Source organism: Notechis scutatus, chromosome 3 (genome assembly GCF_049901735.1).
Source record: "Notechis scutatus isolate UNSWTSFEM ecotype Mainland chromosome 3, rNotScu1.2, whole genome shotgun sequence".
Classification (NCBI taxonomy): Eukaryota; Metazoa; Chordata; class Lepidosauria; order Squamata; family Elapidae; genus Notechis; species Notechis scutatus.
Window position 1 is genome coordinate 6,576,292 of NC_142011.1, and position 20,405 is coordinate 6,596,696.

The window sequence follows — 20,405 nt, forward strand, 5'->3', positions numbered from 1 at the left end:
TCAAGGACTAAGAAAGAATGGGTGGAAACTAATGAAGGAGAGAAGCAGACTGGAATTAAGGAGAAATTTCCTAAGAGTGAGGACAATTAACCAGTGGAACAGCTTGCCTTCACAAGTTGTGGGTCTCCATCACTGGAGGCTTTTAAAAAGAGACTTGTTTGAAATAGTATAGTCCTGCTTGAGCAGGTAATAGAATAGAATAGAATAGAATAGAATAGAATAGAATAGAATAGAATAGAATAGAATAGAATAGAATAGAATAGAATAGGGAGTAGAGCAGAGCAGATTAAGTAGAATAGAATAGAATAGAATAGAATAGAATAGAATAGAATAGAATAGAATAACAGAGTTGGAAGGGACCTTGGAGGTCTTCTAGTCCAACCCCCTGCGTAGGCAGGAAACCTACACTACTTCAGAAAAATGTTTATCCATCCTCTTCTTTAAAACTTCCAGTATTGGAGCATTCACAACTTCTGGAGACAAATTGTTCCACTGGTTAATTGTTCCAACCGTCAGGAAATTCTTCTTAGTTAGTCATATGTTGCTTCTCTCCTTGATTAATTTCCACTCATTGCTTCTTGTCCTGCCTTCAGGGGCTTTGGAGAATAGCTTGACTCCCTCTTTTTGGGGGGCAGCCCCTGAGATATTGGAACACTGCTATCATATCTCCCCTTGTCCTTCTTTTCATCAAACCAGACGTACCCACTTCCTGCAACCATTCTTCGTATGTTTTAGCCTCCAGTCCCCTAATCCTCTTTGTTGCTTTTCTCTGCACTCTTTCCAGAGTCTCAACATCTTTTTAACATCGTGGCAACCAAAACTGGATGCAGGATTCTAAGTCTGGCTTTACCAAGGCCTTATAAAGTGGTATTAACACTTCCAGCTTTCCCCCTCCCATTCGTTGCCGATCCGGCTTCCTCCCCGTGAAATGAATGAATATTTTACATGTGCAGGGAAACAACACAGGAGCACTTCGCACTCACTGTCCCAGGATCCATCCAATGGTTGAATTGCCACCCCTACCCCAATCCCCCCCACCAACTCCCCCAACCCCCAATGCATCTGTTTCTCACAGAGTAGCAACACGAAGCATCCAATGCTTATCTCTTTTCTCCTCCGAAATAAGCAAGTGTGAGCATCGTGGTCCAAATCGCCAACTGGCCATTTTTAAACAACTTCGGAGCTCAGGTCTGTTTCGCTCCAGTTAGAGAAGGAGGTCCAGGCTGGAACTTGCTCACCCAATTGTACTCGTCTGCCGCAAAAGCTGGTTTTGAACCCAGGGCCCCTTTGCCAGGGGCTCTGTCATCTCTTTGACCGTTGGGATCCACTCCTTGGCCAGCCTGGAAAAGCAACTCTCTGCCCCAGCGCAGAAGATCGGAGATACGACGCAAGTCGTGGGCCCTTTGCAAACTGGCTTTGCTTGGCCGAGTTTTGGTTAAGTCCTTCCAGCAGGACGTCAGACGAGAAGACTCTTCCGGCAAGCCAACATTCGCTCAAGGGGAGAATTTCACGCTGCAGTTGGACGCCACCCAGTTGTACTTGATTAGTCCTGAGGCTGGTGCTTTGGCGGGTCGGGGTTTCTCAACCAGAGGAGAGCTGGCCTCTACACGGACAAGGAGGGGTTAAAAGAGAGGAGGAGGGGGGAGATTGGGAGCACACCGTACGCACCCCCAAGGGAGAGACAGTCTGGAGTCGGTCTCGTTCTAAACTCCCCAGCATGCAGACTGAGCTGACCATGCGCAAAAGTCCATGCCATCCATCCGGCACAAGGAACAGCTCGGTGAGCCTCAGGGACACGTCAGGAGGGGTTAGGAGATACTTCCAAAAGAGGCTGGACAGGGAGGTGGGGTGAGGGTGGGGGGACGGGGGGGGGGTTAAAGTGGAAAAAGAACAAAAGGAGTAAGTAGAGAAGCTGCAGCGACAGACCAAGGCATGCAAAAGAGACACACGAGGGGTGGGATGTGCCTTACAACGTCAGGGGCCGGAGCATCATGTGCTGGAAGCGAAAGGACGGGCCAGTCGTGGGATGGATGTTCCTTTGGCCAGCCATTCCTGCGGGAATGGGATTACAGGTAGTCCTCAACTTACAACCGCAGCCAAGCCTGGAACGTATGTTGCCAAGCGAGGGATTTCTTCAGTGATTTCTTCTGCCCCGCTTTACGACTTTTCCCTGCCGCCTTTGTTAAGTGAACCGCCGCGCCAGTTAAACGAGTAACCCGGTCGTTCAGCGATCCTGGTCTTCCCCGTTGACTTGAAGGTCTCAAAAGGGGACACTGCGACCGTTGTAAATGAGAGTGTATCCCGAGTGTAAATCACATGTGGGATGCTGCACGGTCGTAAGGGTGAACAACCGTCCCACGTCCCTTTTTTCCCAGGACCGTTGTAACTTCAAACGGTCACTAAACGAGCTGTTGTAAGTCGAGGACTAACTGTACTTGGCCAAGGAAGTTACGGGAGCTCTCCGAGGTCCTGGTGCCCGACTTCCCGACCTGGAGGATAACCCGACGAGCATCGACTTCAACTCCCAGGGTTCCCTGCAAGGGCGTGCGGCCTGAGGAATTCTGGGAAACGAAGTCCACTATGATACGCCTCCCCCTGGTGGCGCACAGCTCCCTCCGGTGAGCTTTCTGAGCTGGGTGGCCAAAGGACTTTGAAGAAGGAGATCGATGCTGAGGCCGTGGGGGGGAACCAGCCGAACGGAAGCATAAAGTTGGGGAGCAGATGTTGGGGAGTGAGAGGGGGAGGCAGGGAGGAAAAACGGGGAAGGGGAGGAGGACAGGGAGCAAAGGGAGGAGAGACGGAGATGGAGCAGAGAAATAGAGACGGCGGAAGAGTTAAAAGAAGTTAAAAGTATTAAGGCAGCTGCCCCCTAACCTTTCAACGGGGCTGGTTTCCCCACAATTTTACAGTTCAGGAAGGGAATGGCCTGTTTTCAAATTAGATGTAGTTTGCCTTTGGAGAGGAGGCCACAAGGAAACCCCAATCGACTTGGACAGGAGACCATGAGGAAATTCCCAGCTTAGATTGGGAAGTCAAGGACCCTTCCAGGAAGAAGGTGTGGCCAACCACTTCGGTGGCGCTAATTGAGAAAACTACAAACTCAAGCTCAACTCAAAGATGTTATTAAGTCCAACGCATCTAGAGGGCACCGTGTTGGGGAAAACCCTCCTACGAAAATACCATTATTTCTTCTCTCCTGCCCTCCTTTTAGGGACCCCTTTAACGAGTTACTACCCCGTTACACAGCTCCCATCCCAAACCTGCCATGGATTCTGAAGATAGATAAGCTATGCTCAGCTGGATCGGATATCTGGTTCACCTAGTCTTGTTTCCTAAGTCTTGGAAAGTTGAAGATCTGTGGACTTCCAGGACTTTACCTGGTTTTTATATATATTATTTATATAAATATAAATATAAATATAAATATAAATATAAATATAAACCAGGCAGGTAAAAGAGTTAGAGAAAGAATGTGGTTTTGCAACATCTGGGGGAAAAAAAATAAGAAGCCATGGTTGCAACCAATCAGGGCAGAGAAGGGCAGCGTTATTAGCTCCACCTGTGGAATTTCTGCCTGATGCAGGGTAAGGCAGTTATTCCATTCATTGCTTTTGGCCTCGATGATGATGATAAAAGATGGGCCTGCAGACAGACATCTATTTCTGGTTGTCCTACCTTGGCTGAGAAGCTGTAAGTTGCGGACTTCCTCCCGCACCTGAAGCTGCAGCACCTGTTGAAGCACTTCCTGTCGCTGAGACTCCTGGATAATCCCCATGCGCTGCAGCTTCTCCCCGTTCAACCGCAAGAGGGCCCGGCCTGTGAAAAAGGAAGCAAAAGGACGACTCTTCACACTACTCTTCCACTCCGCTCAAAGAAAGCTCTGGTTGTTTGGTGTAGTAGTGGATAAGGCTGTAGGTTCTAGTCCCGCCTTAATCATGAAAGCTGGCTGGGTGACTTTGGACCAATCACAAGGAGACGGTGAGTTCTAGTCCCGCCTTAGCCATGAAAGTTGACTGGGTGATTTTGGGCTGATCACCAGGAGACGGTGAGTTCTAGTCCCATCTTAACCATGAAAGTTGACTGGGTGATTTTGGGCTGATCACCAGGAGACGGTGAGTTCTAGTCCCACCAATCACTCAAACTCACCATCTCTAGTCCCGCCTTAGCCATGAAAGCTGGCTGGGTGACTTTGGGCTGTTCACCAGGAGACGGTGAGTTCTAGACCCACCAATCCTTGAACTCACCATCTCTAGTCCCATCTTAACCATGAAAGCTGATTGGGTGACTTTGGGCCAAGCACCAGGAGATGGTGAGTTCTAGTCCCACCAATCACTCAAACTCACCATCTCTAGTCCCGCCTTAGCCATGAAAGCTGGCTGGGTGACTTTGGGCTGATCATCAGGAGATGGTGAGTTCTAGTCCCATCTTAACCATGAAAGTTGACTGGGTGATTTTGGGCTGATCACCAGGAGACGGTGAGTTCTAGTCCCACCAATCACTCGAACTCACCATCTCTAGTCCCACCTTAGCCATGAAAGCTGGCTGGGTGACTTTGGGCTGATCACCAGGAGACGGTGAGTTCTAGACCCACCAATCACTCGAACTCACCGTCTCTAGTCCCGCTCTAGGCATGAAATTCAGCTGGGTGACTTTGGGCCCATCCCCAGGACCCTTCGGTTTATTTATTTTCATCATATATGCACACTTCTAAGCAACCTTCCAATATGTAATCCGCTCGATTGTGGTTTTGATCCCAGGGGTGAGTTCGAGTGATTGGTGGGTCTAGAACTGCAAAGCCATAAGTCTGAAAAACGTTCACAAGTCACTTTTTTCCAGTGCCGTCGCAGCTTTGAACGGCCATTCAACGAACTGTGGCAAGTTGAGGATTATCTGTAGTTTGAAAAGCCAATGTGGGAGTTTTGGCTCTCGAGGACGGCCTGCCCTGCCGCGTTCAAGAACGCGGCTCTATCCAGACAGATGACTTCTGATGGAATTCATTTCCTAAGGCGGAGTTTGCTCAGCTTTTCTCTTCCACCCAAACTCGTTTCCTGGGACCCCCTTGGCAGACGGAGGCCATCTTCCACGCATCGGAGTTTCCCATCATGCCTTGCTCCTCATAGCTAGAGGCCGTCCGTCGGCATAGTGGCCTTACAACACCTCCCATTTCCACTTCCTCTGGGGTCCAATTTGAGAGGTTTTTTTTTTTATTTCCAGCAAAAAGAATTGAGTGAGTGGTTCCATTAGGTTTTTTTTTTATTTATTATTGTGGCCCCTCAGGCAATGAAGCGCTCATTCTTCGTGAATGCAGGGAATTTAAAAAAAAAGAATAAAAAAAAAACCCTACACAGAGAGAGAGAGACACACACAGACGCGTAACAAAGGCCTACGCCTCACCCAAAGATAGCCTCTCTTTGATTTCTCGTGTTTGTTTTCCTGCCATTCTGGAAACACACAGAGTTTTACAGTGGGAAGATAAAGAGGATAACCTATATTTAATTCTGGGAGTCCTGACTGAATGAATGAAAAGCAACCAACTGACCAACCAAAATAAAATGGGAAAGTCAGAAACAAAACAAGCTGAACTACAGTCATCCTGAAGGCCGGACAAAGAATAACGGATGGAAACGGAACCAAGGAGAGATTCAACCTGGAAATACGGAGAAATTTCCTGATAGTGAGAGCCATCAAGCCATGTAAGAGAAGTTGCCTTCAGAAGTTAACAGATAACAGATAATCAGAGTTGGAAGGGACCTTATAGGTCATCTAGTCCAACCCCCCACCCAAGCGGGAGACCCTACACCATTTCTGACAAACAGCAGTCTAATCTCCTCTTGAAGGTCTCAAGTGATGGCGCTCCCACAACTTACGGGGCCAACTTCTGTTCCATGGGTTGATTGTTCTCACTGTCAGAAAGTTTCTCCTTATTTCCAGGTTGAATCTCTCCTTGATCAGTTTCCATCCATTATTCCTTGTCTGGCCTACAGGAGCTTTAGCTTGACCCCTTCCTTCTCTCTGCGGCAGCCCCTCAAATATTGGAGCACAGCTATCATGTCTCCCCTGGTCCTTCTCTTCCCTAGACTAGTTGTGGAGCTTCATCCCTGGAGGCTTTCAAGAAGAGACTGGACTGCCATCTGTCAGAAATGATATAGGGTCTGCTTGGGCGGGGGGTTGGACTAGATGACCTACAAGGTCCCTTCCAACGCTGTCAATCTGTATCTGTATTGTAATCTTTAGGATAATGGCAGTGTCAATTCATAAAAAATTTCTATGGTCTTTTTAGAATTGGCAACAGAAAGCGGTTTGAAAGAGCAGTGTGGCAGCTTGGAAATCAAAAGTGCATTCCATAAATAGTTGTTCAAAGATAGTAACAAGGTGACTGAAGTTTCTGCTATGCAAATATCTAACTGGAGAGCATGATTGATGGCTCTTGGCTATGGAGGTGTCCCATTGGAGAATATGAATTACGATACATCCAGGGAGTGAGGGGAAACCATGGTTAAGGGTGACAATGAATGATGTGTCCCAGGCAGTGCCGGGCAATTTAACTCCCAATAAATCCTTTCAAAGTTTCGGAAGTTTGGCTGATTTAATTGGGGTAACTGCCGGAATCCTGACAGGGAGCTACTGATTGTCCATGGCTTTGCCACTCTTCAGCGTGCCCTGACCGACGTTTACCTGTGATGGCGTGGTGTGAGAAAGCCTCCACGTAGATCAGATAATTGTGCGGGCAATGCTTCTTCAGCCATTTACACACATCCTGCTGGGTCCATAGCACCACCGGCTTGGTAAGGCTCCCTAAGGTAGGACTGGTGTGGTAGATTCCATAGTGCTCATAAGTCCGGCTCTAAAAGGATCAAGGAAGGAAGAAAAGATCAAAGAACAGCGTTACGGAGCGTAGAATTTGCAGCGATACAAAGTTTTGAAGAATTTTGCACCAATGTTTATTCCTAAATAGAACATTTATACACCAACGTTTATTCCTGAATACAACATTAAAAAAAATATCAGCAATTTCTGAGTGCTCCAACGCTGGAGGTTTTTGAAGAAGAGATTGGACAACCATTTGTTTGAAATGGTTTAGGGTTTCCTGCCTAAGCAGGGGGTTGGGCTAGAAGACCTCCAAGGTCCCTTCCAACTCTGTTATTCTCTTCTATCCAAACTTCAGAACCAGGTTGTAACCAACCCCGGAGAGTCTCGTCGTAACTTTGAACGCCCACTAATTATTCTGAAGGGTTGCTTTACTTTGGAACTGTAACATGCAACATGGCTAACCAGAGAGAAACTAGCCACATTTGCATTAAATGTGAAGATTGAATAAGTTTTAATGTATTAATCTGTTTTGCAAATCTAATGCCTCTGGTGAGTTTTTGCTTTGACAAATTGTACAAAACTAGAAAGTGAGTTGATCAATTGCAAGCCTGCATTCACATGGCTGTTGCAGATCTTGTTTGTGTGTTCACTGTGAAGCTGCGGTTAGCTTTGGGACATTATTGCTTTATGCTTTTTTTCAAATGTATTTTTCCTGTATTAAATCAATTAACAAAACAAAAAGTAGACTTACGTGAAACGGAGTTAATGATGCAGCTTCAAACTTAATGTTAATCGTAATTTTAAAAGGAGGCTGGAGTAATTATGCTATAAAAAGGCAACTAAAACAGTATGGGCTTCTTTATATAGCAGGGGTGGGCGATTATGGCCCCTTTAAGACCTATGGACTTCAACTCCCAGAATTCCTGAGCCAGCATTATTCTCCATCCCATTCTATTGAAATCATGCCTTTTTTTACTCCTTTGTCTGCTCTGGGATAATTTTCCCCTTTAAATCTTAGCTGTTCATGGCAGGCTGGATCTAGCTAATCCTGGAAAGTAAAACTGAAGGAAAATGCAACTTGCACGGACAGCATTCATGACTTATTTCCAAAGGCAAATTGGAAACTGATCTAAGCAATCTGTGCCCAAGAGTGACAGCATCTTTTCCTGAAAAATGCTGAGCCCGCAGATGGCATTAGCCAAAATTCCTTTGTCACCAAGTTATAAGTAGCCAGCAATTCACTAGCAATTTCTTAGAGACAGATATGTTTATTTTTTATTTTTTTTTGCAAATTGGCAAAACGTCTTAATTTATTTCTCTTTGCTCCCTATTTACTTCAAACCAGCCTACGTTGGCTTAAATAGGAAGCTATGAATGGAGGTGGGAAGCCCTGGTATTTGGACACAATTGTCAAACTCAGTGTTTCCCAATCTTGGTCCTTTTAAGAGGTGTGGACTACAAATCCCAGAAGTCCCCAACCATGCTGGCTAGCCCAGTGGTCCACAACCATCTCCTGGGCCTTGAGCCGTTCAGAACCAAGCCATGAAAGTGATGGGCAAGTGCCAGAGGTGGTGAATTCAGCAGGTTCTGACCAGTTCTGGAGACTCGGTAGCGGACATTTTGACTAGTTCGGAGAACCGGCAAATCCCATCTCTGACTGGCTCCGCCCCCATGTATTCTCCGCCTCCCGAGTCCCAGCTGATTGGCTGGGTCTTCTTTGGTTGCCCTGCACAGGAGAACGGAGCTGGAAAGCAGGTTAGTGGGGTAGAGAGGAAATGGGATTTTGTAGTAACCTTCCCCTGGCACGCCCACCAAGCCACGTCATGCCCACCAAGCGATGCCCACAGAACTGGTAGTAAATTTTTTTGAATCCCACCACTGGTGAGCGTGCAAACATGCATGCACATCTCCACCCGTGTGAACAACCGGTGAACACATGCACATGGTATGTGCTCCATTTGTGCAAGTGGTGGGCACGCATGCATGCCACTCAGACAATTGGAGCTGCACACATGTGCTTGCCTGCTGCTTGTGCAAAACCATCCCTTCCCTCCAACCTGCCTGTCTGCAAAGGTAGAAACGTTGGCGAACTCTGGGCTAGGCTATTATAGGAAGTCCTTGACTGACTACGATGTCAACTATGCAAAGAATTGGACATTAGATGCATCTCGACGTAACTGTGAGTCACCTTGAGGATACCTAATACAATCCAATAAAAGAAGCTTTGTATGGAAGAATTTGTAGAGTTATTCTATCTGTCTTTATATTCAGCAAGTGAATCGTAAGACAGAATAGTAAAAGGATGCGTAGATCTGAATTCCTGCAATCCCTCAGGAAAAGGATGATGGAAATTTAAACCGGGACTCCCAAGTCAAAACGCAATGTTAATCCGAGTCTCCAAAGCAAAGAGATAACTAATCAGATTGCCTGAATTCTCACTGTCTCTCTTCGCTGTGCAACGTAACCTTTTACGTGCTGTTTGGATGGTGGGAAGGGCTGGAATTCCCCCACTTGCTAGAGACAAAACACAGCTTCCGAAGCAACGCTTTCTCTGCATTTACAACCACGCTAAAAAAAATAAATGCCTTAGAACCTCTCCTTGCACTTACAGCTGCTATTGCATCCCTACAGCCATATGATCAAAATTCATGTGTTTCGCTGGATATAATATTGTGGTGGTGCAGCGGTTAGAATGGAGCATTGCAGGGTAATTCTGCCGACTGCCAGCAGTTTGATCCTGACTGGCTCAAAGTCGACTCAGCCTTCCCTCCTTCCGAGGTGGGTAAAATGAGGACCCAGATTGTTGGGGGGCAAAGAGGCTGACTCTGTAAACCACTTAGAGAGGGCTATGAAGCACTGTGAAGCGGTAGATAAGTCTAAGTGCAATTGTTATTTCTATTCTGTTCTGTTCTGTTCCATTCTATTCTATTGCTATATTGGCGCACTGGTTAGAATGCAATATTGCAGGCTGACTCTGCCCACTGCCAGCAGTTTGATCCTGACCGGCTCAAAGTTGACTCAGCCTTCCAACCTTCTGAGGTGGGTAAAATGAGGACCCAGATTGTTGGGAGCAAAGAGGCTGACTCTCTAAACCATTTAGAGTGGGCTGTGAAGCACTGTAAAGCGATATATAAGTCTAAGGGCTATTGCTAATGTAGACTAGGCTCCTCAGTGTACACCCCGGGCAACACGCCGTGGCTAAACGATCTATAGTTTCCAGGTGCTGGGCCTCACGAGGATCTCTCAGCCAGAAGAAACAGTGTGAGCACTGAAAATTAAAAACTGCCATTAACGTTGTATTCTTTTACACCATGTGAAATAAATAAGAAAAGGTGTCTGGCAATTGGCATGTAATTTCGACAGCTGCAGTGTGCTGTGGTCATGTGACCATGATTCACCATGTTGTTTTTTTTTGACGCAAACTAGTGTTTACTTCCAGTGACCTGTTTAATGAGTGACATCACTCAGGACTGTAATTCTGGGCTCAATGACAAAGGCAAATCAAGGACTATCTGCATGGCACAGATGCCTGCGGAGATTCTCAGTCATCCAGGCCATGGTTGTACCAAGGGTGCTTTTTTCAAAAAGGGCAAACCGTATCCAAGGAAAGTAAAAACCAAGATAACTGAATTGCACCTTTGGGAACATGCATTACACAGAATCACTCCGATCTAGGCAGGAAGTCATGTTTGGTTCACATGGAGATCAGTGCTGGGATTCAAAAATTTTTTAAATACTGGTTCTGTGGGCGTGGCTAAGTGGGCGTGGCTAGGTGGGCATGGCCATGTGACTGGGTGGGAATGCCTTTTTTTTTTTTGCAGCACCCCTCCCCCGTTTTTGGGGCCTTCTGGGTTTCAGGGAAGCCTCCGGGAGTTGATTTTGCTCTCAGGAAGCTTCCCTGGGGCCCAGGAAGGCAAAAAAAATGGAGCACGTGGTGGGGGCTGCAGCAGTGAGGTGAAGCGGTAAGACAGCGAGGGGAATCCCAGCACAGCTGATCGTAGGAACAGCTGATCGTCGGGAGGGAAAAAAAAAGAAATACCTTAAGGAGTGACTGGGCGGGGCGAGCGTCATGTGGGTGGGGTGAACGAGCATCAGGCGGGCGGGGCAAGCGAGCAGTGACTGGGCGACCGGGTTGGGGGTGTGGCCAGCCAGTAAGTTACTCCCGGTTCAGTGACCCACGCCAAATCCTTGCTACCAGTTTGCTTGAGCCGGTGTGAACCGGCTGAATACCACCACGGATGATTCTTCCAGCAGTAGGATCCTACCTGTTCCACTACCGATTTGGTGATTGTGCATGTGCACCTAACACACACACACACGCAGCTTTCCACACAGCCCTGCAGCGCCAATCCGCTGAGAGGTTAAAGAAGAGAAAAGCGCAGGGGCGGGTGAGAGGCCGATCCTGCGCTCTTCTTTCTCTTCTTAGCTGATCGTCGGCTTTTCTTTCCTTCTCCCAGCTGATCATGGGAGGCTTTTTTTTTTACTACCAGTTAGGCTGAACCAGGCCAAACTGGTAACATACCACCACTAATTACTTCCTTAGAGCAGGCCTGCCCAACAGAGAGTCTGTGGCACCCTGTGGCCTGGTCAGTAGACTTGCACATATTTATTTACTTATTTTTATTTATTTATTAAATCTGTCAAACAAAAATGAGAAGGATAAAAAAGAAAATACGACAGGGACGATAGGCACGTTAAGTGCACATGCACGGCCCCCTCTACTGACCGCTTACGTATGAAGTAAGGTCCACGGAAGTCCATTTGTGGACTGAAACGGTGAAAATCTGCGGCGGAGACAACGGGATTAGGTAGAGCATTGCAGACTTTGGCAACTCTATTACAGAAATTATATATATATATTTTACATTTATTTTGATCCTGAAAAAATTGTTGTCGCAAAAGTCACACTGCCAAGCAGTGGAGGGTTTCAATTTTTTTTTTTACCCTTGGTTCTTTGGGCGAGGCATTCGCATGTGCGCAGAGCGTTTGCTACTCACTTCCTCCTGCAATCCTGCACTCACCCTGCGTCTTCAACAGCTGACGCGTGGCAATCCACAGTGCCCTACGAAGCAGCCGAGGTTGAAAAGCAGGAAATAAAGGTCAGTATAGAGCCGAAGCAGGCAGGAGGGCCCAACAGCTGATCATCGGAGCTACTGGTTTGGCCGAACCAGGCCACGCCAGTAGAATACCACCACGGCTGCCAAGTGCTTCCGACATTTCCAGCCTTTATGAGATCAGCAGCTCCGTGGTTGCCACTTGCTGTCCTTTATTCATTTATTCCTTTATTTATCGAGAGGTGCCCAATGCCATCCTACCTGGGAGTTTTCGGTCCCCGGTTGCTGAAGGAGCTTGACGGGTCTCCCTCCGGCTGTCCTCTGGCTTCGCCCATCATGCCAGGTGAGATTGCCGCCTGAATTCCTCTGCAGGCGGTAACTCAGATTCTCGGCCGATACAGTGTGCTCCAAAAGGCTCGGGCAGAAACCAAAGTGAGTCGCAGCCACTGCGGAGCAGAGAAAGTGCAAACTTAAATGCTCGGCTTCTAGGTTGCTCCTCACATGGCACAAGAAAAAAACAAACAAAGATTTTGTTTGGTGTTGGCCTAGAAACCAGGAGATGGTGAGTTTTAATCTCATCAGGAGGCATGAAAGCTGGCTCGGTGACTTTGGTCCAAGATGGTGAGTTCTAGTCTCATCTTAGCCATGAAAGCTGGCTTGGTGACTTTGACCTAATCACCAGGAGACGGTGAGTTCTAGTCTCATTTTAGCCATGAAAGCTGGCTCGGTGACTTTGACCTAATCACCAGGAGACGGTGAGTTCTAGTCTCATTTTAGCCATGAAAGCTGGCTCGGTGACTTTGACCTAATCACCAGGAGACGGTGAGTTCTAGTCTCATTTTAGCCATGAAAGCTGGCTCGGTGACTTTGACCTAATCACCAGGAGACGGTGAGTTCTAGTCTCATTTTAGGCATAAGGTCTGGCTCGGTGACTTTGGGCCAATCCCCAGAAGATGGTGAGTTCTAGTCCTGCCTCAGGCATAGAAAACTGGCTGGAGGATTTTGGCCCAATCCCTCCCTCTCAGACCAAACCGACCTCACAGGGTTGTTGTTAGGAAGAAACGAGGAAGGGGAAGGAGTATTTACAAATGTTTGCCTCCTTGAATAGGTAGGATAAAAGGTGGGATAAAAAAAAACCCCTAATAAATATGTAAAGAAAAATAATAAAATCCGGTTAAGTGTCATCCATGGGGCTCTTCCCCTTTGAGGTCTGAACCCTGTTTGCTTCCACCGCTTACTTTGGAGGCCCTGAAAGATCACCTGTGGATGGCAGAAGCTTGGCAAGGAGGCCTGCCAGTTTTAGAGGCGGATGGGAAGAATGTCCAAGACAGAAACTCCCTCTGTGTGGATCAATAACACAACACGGTTGATTTTATTTTATTTTTTGCTGCAGACCTGAAGACGAAAGATAATTCATCCCTTTCCACTTTTGCAGCTTTTATCAGCCTAGCCTGTAACCTGATGTCAGGTTTCAATGTCCCCTTCTTTTTCCAGGATCCGCAGACACACCAACACACACACACACACACACACACTTCCTTCTTTTGTATCTGCAGAGAACCCAACAAAGCGGCCAACGTCATGGAGAAGATTTACTCACTTCAGAGCAATTAAATGCAGAGGCCAGAGATGGCCAGGCGCTCAGCCCTTCTGGCAATTTAGAGATAGGCTCAACAGCCAGCCGTTTGTGTCAGATGCTGACAAATTATCCACCCCGATGTGTTAGATTTATGCCATATTTTGGCAGTGCTGGGCCTCTCCTTTGCAATAAATCCATATCGCTGTTCACACGGGCTTGAAATGATGCAGAAGCCTGTCTGCCCAGGGCAGCTGAATACACAGCTGGAGAACCGGAGCTCCCCAAAAAATAACATCTGTTTATCTATCTGCTGCAACCAAGGACTGCTCCCTCTTGTCTACGTTCACACAACAATCCGAACTCTAAACCCAAGTCAACAAATCACAGATTGTGTTCGCTTAACTTGCAATGCACAAGCAACTTAGTGGCCTAAAAATTAGGAAATGGCGAGTTCTAGTCCAACCTTAGGCATGAAAGCCAGCTGGGTGACTATGGGCCATTCACCAGGAGATGGTGAGTTCTAGTCCCGCCTTAGGCATGAAAGCTGGCTGGGTGACTTTGGGCCAATCACCAGGAGATGGTGAGTTCTAGTCCAACCTTAGGCATGAAAGCCAGCTGGGTGACTTTGGGCCAATCACTAGGAGACGGGAAGTTCTAGTCCTGCCTTAGGCAGGAAAGCTGGCTGGGCGACTTTGAATCAATCCCCAGGGCCAGAATTCAACATCTTATAGATCTTCAAACCTCTATCAGAAATGCATTCCCGGGAAGGCAGGGTGTTACCCATCCTTAACTCAACTAGTTCCACCAACGTGACTTTTAAAATGTCAAGATTCCCATGGTTGATCGTTGTAATACAGGCCAAAAAGGCCTGTATCTTCACGAGAGTTTCCAATGTTTGCTTCCTTGAAGGAAAAGTAACCGATCATTGATCTTAACAAATGAAGAAAAGTCATTGCAACGAACCGGTAGATTCAGTGCCCTGACTTAAAATTTGTTTCACGCGCTCTGGAATAAACTCATTCAGAAAAAAACAATTCCTTTTTGTGAGCTTCATAGGCCATGAAATCCCTTTTTGCAGGAGCCTTTGTGAAATCTACTGAGTTGAAGGCTTTATTAAAGTGGGAGAGAAAAATATAAATAGATGGCTAGATATGACCTATCTGAACTAACAAAGCCCAATGAAAAACCCATTTTTTTAATCTCTGCGTTCGTAGTAATAAGCCTATCCATCTTGAGCTCGCAGGAGCTCTGGTGTGCTCTCTGTAGTTCTGTGACCGTGACAAGAGTGAAAAAAAAAAGACTTTAATTCAACATTTTAATAGGTTTTCAAATACTCCACTTAGAGAAGCTGGGCTTTTCCTTTTTCTACATTCCTGATGGGAGGGTGGCTGGTTCAGAATGTCTCACATATCAGTTCAGGATATTTCAGTACAGGTAGTCCTCGGCTTATAGGCATTCATTTAGTGACCATTCGAAGTTACGACGTTGAAAATGCACAATACTGTATGTTGATTCCTACATAGCCGGCTACTTCTGCTGACTGCCGGCTGCCAGCAGTTTTGCAAGTCAACTCTCACTGGGTCAAGGTTGACTTGGCCTTCCGTCCTTCCGAGGTCAGTAAAATGAGGAGCCAGCTTGTTGGGGGCAAGAGGGTGACTCTGTGTAAACCACTTAGAGAGGGCTATAAAGCACCGAAAAGCGGTATATAAGTCTAAGTACTACTGTTATTGCCCTTCCTTCCTTCCTTCCTTCCTTCCTTCCTTCCTTCCTTCCACCTCCTTCCCACGCTTCCTCCTGGCTCCTTCCTTCCTTCCTTCCTTCCACCTCCTTCCCATGCTTCCTCCTGTCTCCTTCCTTCCTTCCTTCCTTCCTTCCTTCCTTCCTTCCTTCCTTCCACCTCCTTCCCATGCTTCCTCCTGTCTCCTTCCTTCCTTCCTTCCTTCCTTCCTTCCTTCCTTCCTTCCTTCCTTCCTTCCTTCCTTCCTTCCTTCCACCTCCTTCCCATGCTTCCTCCTGTCTCCTTCCTTCCTTCCTTCCTTCCTTCCTTCCTTCCTTCCTTCCTTCCTTCCTTCCTTCCTTCCTTCCTTCCTTCCTTCCACCTCCTTCCCATGCTTCCTCCTGTCTCCTTCCTTCCTTCCTTGCTGCCTACCTGCCTTCTTTCCTCTTTCCCTCCTGCTTATCTACTTTCCTTCCTTCCTTCCTTCCTTCCTTCCTTCCTTCCTTCCTTCCTTCCTTCCTTCCTTCCTTCCTTCCTTCCTACCTTCCACCTCCTTCCCACGCTTCCTCCTGGCTCCTTCCTTCCTTCCTTCCTCCTCCTTCCCATGCTTCCTCTTGGCTCCTTCCTTCCTTCCTCCTCCTTCCCACGCTTCCTCTTGGCTCCTTCCTTCCTTCCTTCCTTCCTTCCTCCTCCTTCCCATGCTTCCTCTTGGCTCCTTCCTTCCCACGCTTCCTCCTGGCTCCTTCCTTCCTTCCTTCCTTCCTTCCTTCCACCTCCTTCCCACGCTTCCTCCTGGCTCCTTCCTTCCTTCCTTCCTTCCTTCCTTCCTTCCTTCCTTCCTTCCTTCCTTCCTTCCACCTCCTTCCCATGCTTCCTCCTGTCTCCTTCCTTCCTTCCTTCCTTCCTTCCTTCCTTCCTTCCTTCCTTCCTTCCTTCCTTCCTTCCTGCCTACCTGCCTTCTTTCCTCTTTCCCTCCTGCTTACCTACTTTCCTTCCTTCCTTCTTTCCTCTTTCCCTCCTGCTTACCTACTTTCCTTCCTTCCTTCTTTCCTTCCTTCCTTCCTTCCTTCCTTCCTTCCTTGCTGCCTACCTGCCTTCTTTCCTCTTTCCCTCCTGCTTACCTACTTTCCTTCCTTCCTTCTTTCCTCTTTCCCTCCTGCTTACCTACTTTCCTTCCTTCCTTCTTTCCTTCCTTCCTTCCTTCCTTCCTTCCTTCCTTCCTTCCTTCCTTCCTTCCTTGCTGCCTACCTGCCTTCTTTCCTCTTTCCCTCCTGCTTACCTACTTTCCTTCCTTCCTTCCTTCCTTCCTTCCTTCCTTCCTTCCTTCCTTCCTTCCTTCCTTCCTTCCTTCCTTCCTTCCTTCCTTTATGCGTGTAACACCTGAAGCCACCCAGAAACCCAAAGAACAGGGTTCAAAATGAATCGAGCTTAGCTTAGCTTAGAGAACAAGCGTCATCGCTGAGATCGGCCGTTTCACTGAAATGCAGACCGATGGGCCAGCCTTGCAGATGGAATGTGAGAAAGGAGAAAAAACCAGGAGGGGGCTCCGTGTGAGCAGCCAGAGTGCCAACATTGGTGTGCATGGCACCATTTGCTGCTTTGCGTGTCTTTCTTCCCTGCTTGGCACGTTTTGGCTCGCCCCGCTTTCCCCAGACTCTCCTTTGCCCCTCCCCCCTTCCCTTCCCTTCTAGGAAACCATTCCAGCCTATGATTAAAAGAAGGATTAACTCTCCCCCCGCCTGCTGGCTATAGAAAACCTCCCCTCCTGCCTTGCTTTCTTTCCCTTTGTGCTCTGCTGCGATAATCCCATCCTCTCCCAGCCGTGCTTTGATTAACCTCCCAGGGAAAGGATGCAAATGAAAAATCCCTAGAAAACAGCTTCCGTCTCCCACGAGCCGGAGGTCTAAGTCGGGTCCCCCTCTCAGGACCTATTAGCCCCGTGTCAAGTGGGGATTTCCAGAGACGCACGCTGCCACTCCAATGGCGAGCCCGCAGCCTGACCCTTACCAACCTGCTCTGCACCGCCCTGTGCAAATTCTCTGAATCTAGAGTGAAAAGGCCGGTAAAAACACCAGGTTGCCTAGTGGTTAAGGCAACAGGCTAGAGAGTGGGAGAGGATGAGTTCTAGTCCCGCCTTAGGCATGAAAGCTGGCTGGGTGACTTTGGGCCAATCACCAGGAGACAGTGAGTTCTAGTCCCGCCTTAGGCATGAAAGCAAGCTGGGTGACTTTGGGCCAATCACCAGGAGACAGTGAGTTCTAGTCCCGCCTTAGGCATGAAAGCAAGTTGGGTGAGTTTGGGCCAATCACCAGGAGACAGTGAGTTCTAGTCCTGCCTTAGGCATGAAAGCAAGTTGGGTGAGTTTGGGCCAATCACCAGGAGACTGGGAGTTCTAGTCCCGCCTTAGGCATGAAAGCAAGCTGGGTGACTTTGGGCCAATCACCAGGAGACAGTGAGTTCTAGTCCCACCTAAGGCATGAAAGCAAGCTGGGTGACTTTGGGCCAATCACCAGGAGACAGTGAGTTCTAGTCCCGCCTTAGGCATGAAAGCAAGCTGGGTGACTTTGGGCCAATCACCAGGAGACAGTGAGTTCTAGTCCCGCCTTAGGCATGAAAGCAAGCTGGGTGAGTTTGGGCCAATCACCAGGAGACTGGGAGTTCTAGTCCTGCCTTAGGCATGAAAGCAAGTTGGGTGAGTTTGGGCCAATCACCAGGAGACTGGGAGTTCTAGTCCCGCCTTAGGCATGAAAGCAAGTTGGGTGAGTTTGGGCCAATCACCAGGAGACTGGGAGTTCTAGTCCCGCCTTAGGCATGAAAGCAAGCTGGGTGACTTTGGGCCAATCACCAGGAGACAGTGAGTTCTAGTCCCACCTAAGGCATGAAAGCAAGCTGGGTGACTTTGGGCCAATCACCAGGAGACAGTGAGTTCTAGTCCCGCCTTAGGCATGAAAGCAAGCTGGGTGACTTTGGGCCAATCACCAGGAGACAGTGAGTTCTAGTCCCGCCTTAGGCATGAAAGCAAGCTGGGTGACTTTGGGCCAATCACCAGGAGACAGTGAGTTCTAGTCCGCCTTAGGCATGAAAGCAAGTTGGGTGAGTTTGGGCCAATCACCAGGAGACAGTGAGTTCTAGTCCCGCCTTAGGCATGAAAGCAAGTTGGGTGACTTTGGGCCAATCACCAGGAGACAGTGAGTTCTAGTCCCGCCTTAGGCATGAAAGCAAGTTGGGTGACTTTGGGCCAATCACCAGGAGACAGTGAGTTCTAGTCCCGCCTTAGGCATGAAAGCAAGTTGGGTGAGTTTGGGCCAATCACCAGGAGGTGGTGAGTTCTAGTCCTGCCTTAGGCATGAAAGCAAGCTGGGTGACTTTGGGCCAATCACCAGGAGACAGTGAGTTCTAGTCCCGCCTTAGGCATGAAAGCAAGCTGGGTGACTTTGGGCCAATCACCAGGAGACTGGGAGTTCTAGTCCTGCCTTAGGCATGAAAGCTGGCTGGGTGACTTTGGGCCAATCACCAGGAGACAGTGAGTTCTAGTCCCGCCTTAGGCATGAAAGCAAGCTGGGTGACTTTGGGCCAATCACCAGGAGACTGGGAGTTCTAGTCCCGCCTTAGGCATGAAAGCAAGCTGGGTGACTTTGGGCCAATCACCAGGAGACTGGGAGTTCTAGTCCTGCCTTAGGCATGAAAGCAAGCTGGGTGACTTTGGGCCAATCACCAGGAGACAGTGAGTTCTAGTCCGCCTTAGGCATGAAAGCAACCTGGGTGACTTTGGGCCAATCACCAGGAGACTGGGAGTTCTAGTCCTGCCTTAGGCATGAAAGCAAGCTGGGTGACTTTGGGCCAATCACCAGGAGACAGTGAGTTCTAGTCCCGCCTTAGGCATGAAAGCAAGCTGGGTGACTTTGGGCCAATCACCAGGAGACTGGGAGTTCTAGTCCCGCCTTAGGCATGAAAGCAAGTTGGGTGAGTTTGGGCCAATCACCAGGAGACTGGGAGTTCTAGTCCCGCCTTAGGCATGAAAGCAAGTTGGGTGAGTTTGGGCCAATCACCAGGAGACTGGGAGTTCTAGTCCCGCCTTAGGCATGAAAGCAAGCTGGGTGACTTTGGGCCAATCACCAGGAGACAGTGAGTTCTAGTCCCACCTAAGGCATGAAAGCAAGCTGGGTGACTTTGGGCCAATCACCAGGAGACAGTGAGTTCTAGTCCCGCCTTAGGCATGAAAGCAAGCTGGGTGACTTTGGGCCAATCACCAGGAGACAGTGAGTTCTAGTCCCGCCTTAGGCATGAAAGCAAGCTGGGTGACTTTGGGCCAATCACCAGGAGACAGTGAGTTCTAGTCCCGCCTTAGGCATGAAAGCAAGTTGGGTGAGTTTGGGCCAATCACCAGGAGACAGTGAGTTCTAGTCCCGCCTTAGGCATGAAAGCAAGTTGGGTGACTTTGGGCCAATCACCAGGAGACAGTGAGTTCTAGTCCCGCCTTAGGCATGAAAGCAAGTTGGGTGACTTTGGGCCAATCACCAGGAGACAGTGAGTTCTAGTCCGCCTTAGGCATGAAAGCAAGTTGGGTGAGTTTGGGCCAATCACCAGGAGGTGGTGAGTTCTAGTCCTGCCTTAGGCATGAAAGCAAGCTGGGTGACTTTGGGCCAATCACCAGGAGACAGTGAGTTCTAGTCCCGCCTTAGGCATGAAAGCAAGCTGGGTGACTTTGGGCCAATCACCAGGAGACTGGGAGTTCTAGTCCCACCTAAGACATGAAAGCAAGTTGGGTGATTTTGGGCCAATCATCAGGAGATTGGGAGTTCTAGTCCTGCCTTAGGCATGAAAGCTGGCTGGGTGACTTTGGGCCAATCTCCAGGAGACAGAGAGTTCTAGTCCCACCTAAGGCATGAAAGCCGTCTAGGTGACTTTGAGCCAATCTCCAGGAGACAGTGAGTTCTAGTCCCATCTTAGGTGTGAAAGGGTGACTTTGGGCCAATCTCCAGGAGACAGTGAGTTCTAGTCCTACTGGACTGGAGGCATGAAAGCTGCCTGGCGACTTTGGGCCAATCGCCAGGAGAAAGTGAGTTCTAGTCCCACTTTAGGCATGAAATCCGGCTCTGTGACTTTGGCCCAATCATCAGGAGACGGTGAGTTCTAGTCCTGTCTTAGGCATGTAACCTTCAGCCAATCATTCTCTCTCATCCCAAGGCATCTCACACAGTTGTTGTTGTGGGGAAAATAGAAGGAGAACAGACTATTGTGTATG

The 20,405-nt window shown here is 48.4% G+C and overlaps 1 protein-coding gene across 3 annotated transcripts in view; it reads right to left on the reverse strand.

The window, feature by feature from the left end:
• Window positions 1-302: 302 nt before the first annotated feature.
• Window positions 303-20,405, reverse strand: part of SAMD10 (sterile alpha motif domain containing 10) — a 41,681-nt gene continuing 21,578 nt past the window's right edge. Inside the window, exons 2-5 of one of the 3 annotated variants that reach the window (XM_087962404.1) lie at window positions 12,126-12,310; window positions 6,676-6,844; window positions 3,676-3,816; window positions 303-1,603 (exon numbers count right to left, since the gene is read on the reverse strand). In XM_087962404.1, coding sequence (XP_087818530.1) covers window positions 1,494-1,603; window positions 3,676-3,816; window positions 6,676-6,844; window positions 12,126-12,310 — 605 coding nt within the window. In that variant the 3' untranslated portion in view covers window positions 303-1,493. Of the gene's footprint in view, window positions 2,670-3,675; window positions 3,817-6,675; window positions 6,845-12,125; window positions 12,311-20,405 lie in introns of all 3 variants that reach the window. The other 2 variants (XM_087962405.1, XM_087962403.1) reach the window with 2 other exon arrangements.